The 4,908-nt window shown below is 43.4% G+C and overlaps 1 protein-coding gene across 2 annotated transcripts; it reads right to left on the bottom strand.

Moving 5' to 3' along the window:
• Window positions 1-595: 595 nt before the first annotated feature.
• LOC119364361 lies at window positions 596-3,250 on the bottom strand. 2 transcript variants are annotated; one of them, XM_037629827.1, is made up of 3 exons: window positions 2,659-3,250; window positions 1,897-2,445; window positions 596-822 (listed from the first exon to the last, which is right to left on the bottom strand). In XM_037629827.1, the coding sequence occupies exons 1-3, from the start codon at window positions 3,115-3,117 to the stop codon at window positions 769-771; spliced, it is 1,062 nt and encodes a 353-aa protein (XP_037485724.1). In that variant the 5' UTR covers window positions 3,118-3,250; the 3' UTR covers window positions 596-768. The 2 variants fall into 2 exon arrangements, with proteins under 2 accessions (XP_037485724.1, XP_037485723.1); XM_037629826.1 differs by having other exon boundaries at window positions 1,897-3,250.
• Window positions 3,251-4,908: the final 1,658 nt, after the last annotated feature.

Genomic DNA, 4,908 nt, shown 5'->3' with positions numbered 1-4,908 from the left:
AGAGAGGGGCACGAGGCTTCGCGGCGGGCGGCGGCACCCGCCGTCGAGGTCTTCTGTTGCGGCATGAAAAGGCCACGCGCAATACCGATGCTTGGAGGAGCACCGGCGGAGGGGAAGCCAAAAGCTCCCCGCGCTAGGGTTTGCGGCGGCGGCAGCGGAGGGGTCACGGGTGTAGGAAGGGGCGGGGGGGTGCCGACGCGGTTGTCCATCGTGTTTGGAGGAGCACCGGCGGACGGGAAGCCAAAGCTCCCCGCGCTAGGGTTTGCGGCGACGATAGCGGAGGGGTCACGGGTGTAGAAAGGGGTGAGGGGGGGTGCCGGCACGGCCGTCCATCGAGTCAATTCGCCGGCGACGACACAGGCAAGACGAAAGTGGCGCGGCAAAGAGAGTGCAGCGCGAGCGGTCGAGTGTGCAGCGCGCAGAAGCGGGCGCACCAAATAAACGACGTGCGATGGCGTTTCGGACCGCACGTTGAACTCTTTATGCTGGCCACACAGTTATTGCGCCTCTGTTGGAGCTCGCTTAGCAATTGCGCACACTAAAAACCACAAGTTTCCGGCGCGGCGCTTATATAGCTCAGCTGTTGGAGATGCTCTAAGTGAAAACATGAAGGGACTTTACTCCAAATTTCCATATGGCAAATAGCACAGACCTCAGAAGCTCGCTCAGTTCAACTACTAACAACAGATAACGACAAGATCCAACTTAAGCTAAATGAAAGCACATCCAGGTAAGCAAGAATATGTGACGGCACATGTTGCGAAGATCTCAAAGCACCACCATCTTTCCACTTTCCCCTACCTTTCTTGCTTTTAACTTTCCCTGCAAAACAAATAGAATGTATGTCAAACATAATAATTTCAAAGCAAAGCGGGAGGGGGGGTCAGACTACTGATACTACAATTTTACAAGGAGAGATTGCTTAATGTTTTCGGGAAAATACGGAGGGGCAGAGCAAGGAATGTGAGTACGCCTGCCTAATTTGATTTGTTGGTGTACTTCCCGACTTATTAATGAACACCAGGGACGAAGCCAGCTAATATAGTCATTGGGGTCATTTTCATAGACTATATAAGGGTTCAACACTAATTTCTCTTCAATAAGTAGAAAAAATAGTACTAGTTTTACATGATTTCACTGGGGTCAGCTGACCCCAATGCTATAGTGCTAGTTCTGCCCCTGATGAACACCAATATTCTGCCCCTGATGAACACCAATACTGAAATACAATGGCCCTGGATTTAAACAATACAACGCCAATTCAAGGAGGCGTTGAATTTAACTAGACAACTCAACAGCTACTGCTTTCACTTTTCACATATTTAATTTCAGAACTTTCCTGGCGTCCAGTTTAATCTGAATTTATCCTTCCGCGCATGACATCATTCAATTAACAAGGAACCGATTCAGAATTTTACTACTCCCTCCATCCCATAATATAAGAACGTTTCTGACAGTAGGTTTTTTACACTACACTACTGTTAGAAACGTTCTTATATTATGGGATGGAGGGAGTACTGCTGAAGTTTGACATGTACCTTGCTGTGTTCCCTTATTGGCCATGTCATTCAAGCCTAATAGTGGAGAAGTAGAACTAACTATAACAAATTTCTCTGTAAACAGAAAATGCACTGAAACATGCAAAAAAAAATCCTGAGATGGACAAAATTGAGTATTAGTGTACGGAGTTATAGTCATTTGGCATTAACTGCAAATTCATGATTGTTAATGAACTCCAGTATCTGTGATCTCGTATTCAACATGGAGAGTCAGCATAACATGTTAATATTCACAAGCAATCAAATTATTCGGATTTTAATCATTTGTGAACCCATGCATAATAACAGTACTAGGCCAGTGAAACTATACATTGTTAGCCATAGTTAGTAGTATTACCTGGTGGTCCTCCACGCCCTGTAGGTATGCAGTGCACTCACTGGCAAGAATTTCACTGCTGAAGAGTTGACTTGGCATCTCATCTGCACTTTTGGGATGGTGGGAGACCTTGCTATGCTTCATGTCGACACGAATCAAACACTGGCCTTTGAACTCCGTGTCACCGTCCTCTGTCACGTTCAGGTCAGTGAAGAACAGATAGACAACGTCTTCTTCGTCCATGCTCAGCACCGGGAACGACGGCAAGACCTCCGGCAGGCCCAACGAGATGTGGCTCTCACTTTTCCAGATGTCCCGGACATGGTACACCTTGTCTTTCTTCCAACTGCAGAGGTTCTGCGACAGCGTCCAGATGGTCAGTGTTACTTCATGGCCGGGCCGCTCGCCATAGCCATCCATGGTGACGAATTTGATCACGCCACCAATACAGGCAATGTAACGGAACTCCTCCGCCTCCAGTGGATATGTCTGTTCGGACATTTGGACACGGTCAAATGCCGGGCACTCTTCAGGCAACGGAATGAAGCAGAACTCTGGGCGGCCGCCATCCTGAAGCAACGCGTCCAGATGACAGACCATCATGCCTTTAAACAGATCCACCCAGCAGAGTCTAGAGCCTCGATAAGGGAAGCACGTCCCTGCCCGGAAGAAATGGTTGGGAAAGGACAGCTCGGGGGGAAAACTCGCGAGCTTGATGACCCACTCCGTGGTGGAAGACTGCCACGTGTAGAGTGCGGCTACGGTGGGCTCAGAGTCTCTTACCTTGGTGAGCTCGACAAGAACGTATGCGCCCTCCTCGAGGCAGATGACAACCGCTCCAAGCCCGACGTCCTCACGGTCGTAGTCACAGGGGGGCTGGGGGATCGTCGAGAGGGAATTCTTGCTGGCGTCGTAGATCAGATAGCCTCCTTGTGAATTGGTGCCGGGGCGGTAAGGGTCGGCGAAGAGAGCGACGAGATTTTTGTCCCCGCTGGCGATGTAGGCGGAAGTGACATCTCCGCATATCCCCGGGGTGAATTTCATCGGCCGCAGTATGCGGAGGGAGGACAGCTCCGGTGGATTGGCGAAGCAGGCATCTGGTTTCAAGGTCCGCAGGTAGGCGAGGACGGCGTCTCTTGTGTTCTTCCCGCCGATGAACGAATCCCCTCCTGTTTCGCTCGCGTCGTGCTCGATGAAAATCATTCGCTTGAGCAAGACCCAGGTGGTGCTGGTAGGGGCCATGGGGGCTAGGGTTGCGTCGATTTTGGTGGAGGGAGGAGGAAGGAGACTCGCCTAGATCTAGGTTTTCTGGCAATGCAAGGAAGAGTCGGCAACCTCCCTTGGAAGGAAACCCTCGATCCCCTTTGACAAGGGACCCGGATCTAGGATCGGAAATTCCTATTTGACGCTAACTGCGTCAAAATATCGGGCATTCGCAGAAGGTTCCCTGAACCGATTTTTTATTTTTATACCAGTTTTATTGTTTTCTTTCGTTTTTATTTTTTATTTTTCTGTTTCATCTCTTTAATCCTTTTTTCTGTTTCTTTTTCTTCTTTCTTTTATTTTTTCTGTGTTCCTTTTTCGTTTTTTTGTTTCTTTGTTTTGAAAATTGTTTGAGAAGTTTAAAATTTGTTCGTATTTCTAAAGAACGTTCAATTGTTAAAAAATGTTCGTGGTTTGGAAAAAATGTTCATCATCTAAAAAATGTTCGCGCATTTCAAAAATTGTTCTTGTTTTACAAAAAATGTTTGCAATGTTTTTGTTCATTTTCTTCATAAATTTTAAAAAGGTTCTTGTTTTCAAATTTCCTCCACAAATTCCAAAAATTCTTCATATTTTCATTTTTAGGAGTTTAAAATTCTTCCACTTTAAAAAATCGTGTTTGCAAATTTTGTCCAGGGATTTCAAATTTTGTTCACATTTCCAAATTTGGTTTTGGAATTTGGAAAATGTTCCTATTTAAAAAAAATGTTCATGATTTTCAGAAAATGTTCTTTTTTTGAAAAACTAAGAACATTTTTTGAAAAACAAGAACAATTTTTCATACATGAATTTTTTTTTGAAAATAAGAACATTTTTTGAAATTTGTGAACAATTTTTTTGGAATTGTTGAACAAAACTAGAAAATGGGGACAACTTTTTAAATTCAGAACAAATTTCTTTTAACTGAGAACAATTTTGAAAAGGAGAACATTTTTTATATACATGACCAAACAGTTGAAACGAAAACTTTTTTCTAGTGCTTCGAACAATTTTTGAAAGTGCGAACATTTTTTACATAGGTGAACATTTTTCAGCTGCATAAACTGAACATGATTTAAAAAATAAAAACATTTTCTGAAAAATACGAAAAAGAAGAACATTTTTTAATACATGAACAAAAAATTGAAAAATAAGAACATTTTTTGAAATTTGTGAATAATTTTTGAAAACAGGCATTTTTTAAATCCATGCCATTAATTTTCAAATTTCTCAAAAAATGAATAAAAATAATTTGAACAATTTATGAAAAACAGGAACATTTTCTGAAAATTCAGAACAAAAATTTGAAAGCAGGAACATTTTTTCAATTTATGAACAAATTTGTGAAATGGGAACATTTTTTGAATTCTTGAACAAAATCTGAAAAACAGGAAAAAAATTGATTTTCGGATTTTTTTTTTAAAATAAACTTGAAAAGAAAAAAGGAAAAGAAGAAAGAAACAGAAAAAAGGAAATAGAAAAAAAGAAAAAAGTAAAAGAAGAGAAATAGAAAAACGAAAAACGAAAAAGAAACTGAAAAAGAAAAAGTTGGTTGAGGAACCGTCTAGAAGGTTCCCAAAACCGGAAAAAACCGGCTGGAAACATCATAGAAGGTTCCAAAACCGGGTCTGCTGTAACGCTAAATGGGCCGGCCCACTCGGTCGCTCCCTCGCACCTGCCCTGTGCGAAGCGCCGACTGCTTGCCGCAGCGAGCGTCCAATAGGAGTTCCCTCTAGGATCATTGGACGGTGGAAACGTAAGGACCTGCAAGGGCTGCGGGCTGTGGCGAAC

This window comes from Triticum dicoccoides, chromosome 2B (genome assembly GCF_002162155.2).
Source record: "Triticum dicoccoides isolate Atlit2015 ecotype Zavitan chromosome 2B, WEW_v2.0, whole genome shotgun sequence".
Taxonomy (NCBI): Eukaryota; Viridiplantae; Streptophyta; class Magnoliopsida; order Poales; family Poaceae; genus Triticum; species Triticum dicoccoides.
Note: the sequence above shows the minus strand (reverse complement) of the source record. Positions and strands in the feature narration are given on the sequence as shown.

Excerpts from the sequence above, each read along its gene's own strand:
- LOC119364361 (XM_037629826.1), bottom strand. The coding sequence starts at position 3,117 with ATGGCCCCTACCAGCACCACCTGGGTCTTGCTCAAGCGAATGATTTTC. Across the intron at positions 823-1,896 it reads AGGGCGTGGAGGACCACCAG|GGAAAGTTAAAAGCAAGAAA; the intron begins GTAATACTACTA and ends TTTGTTTTGCAG.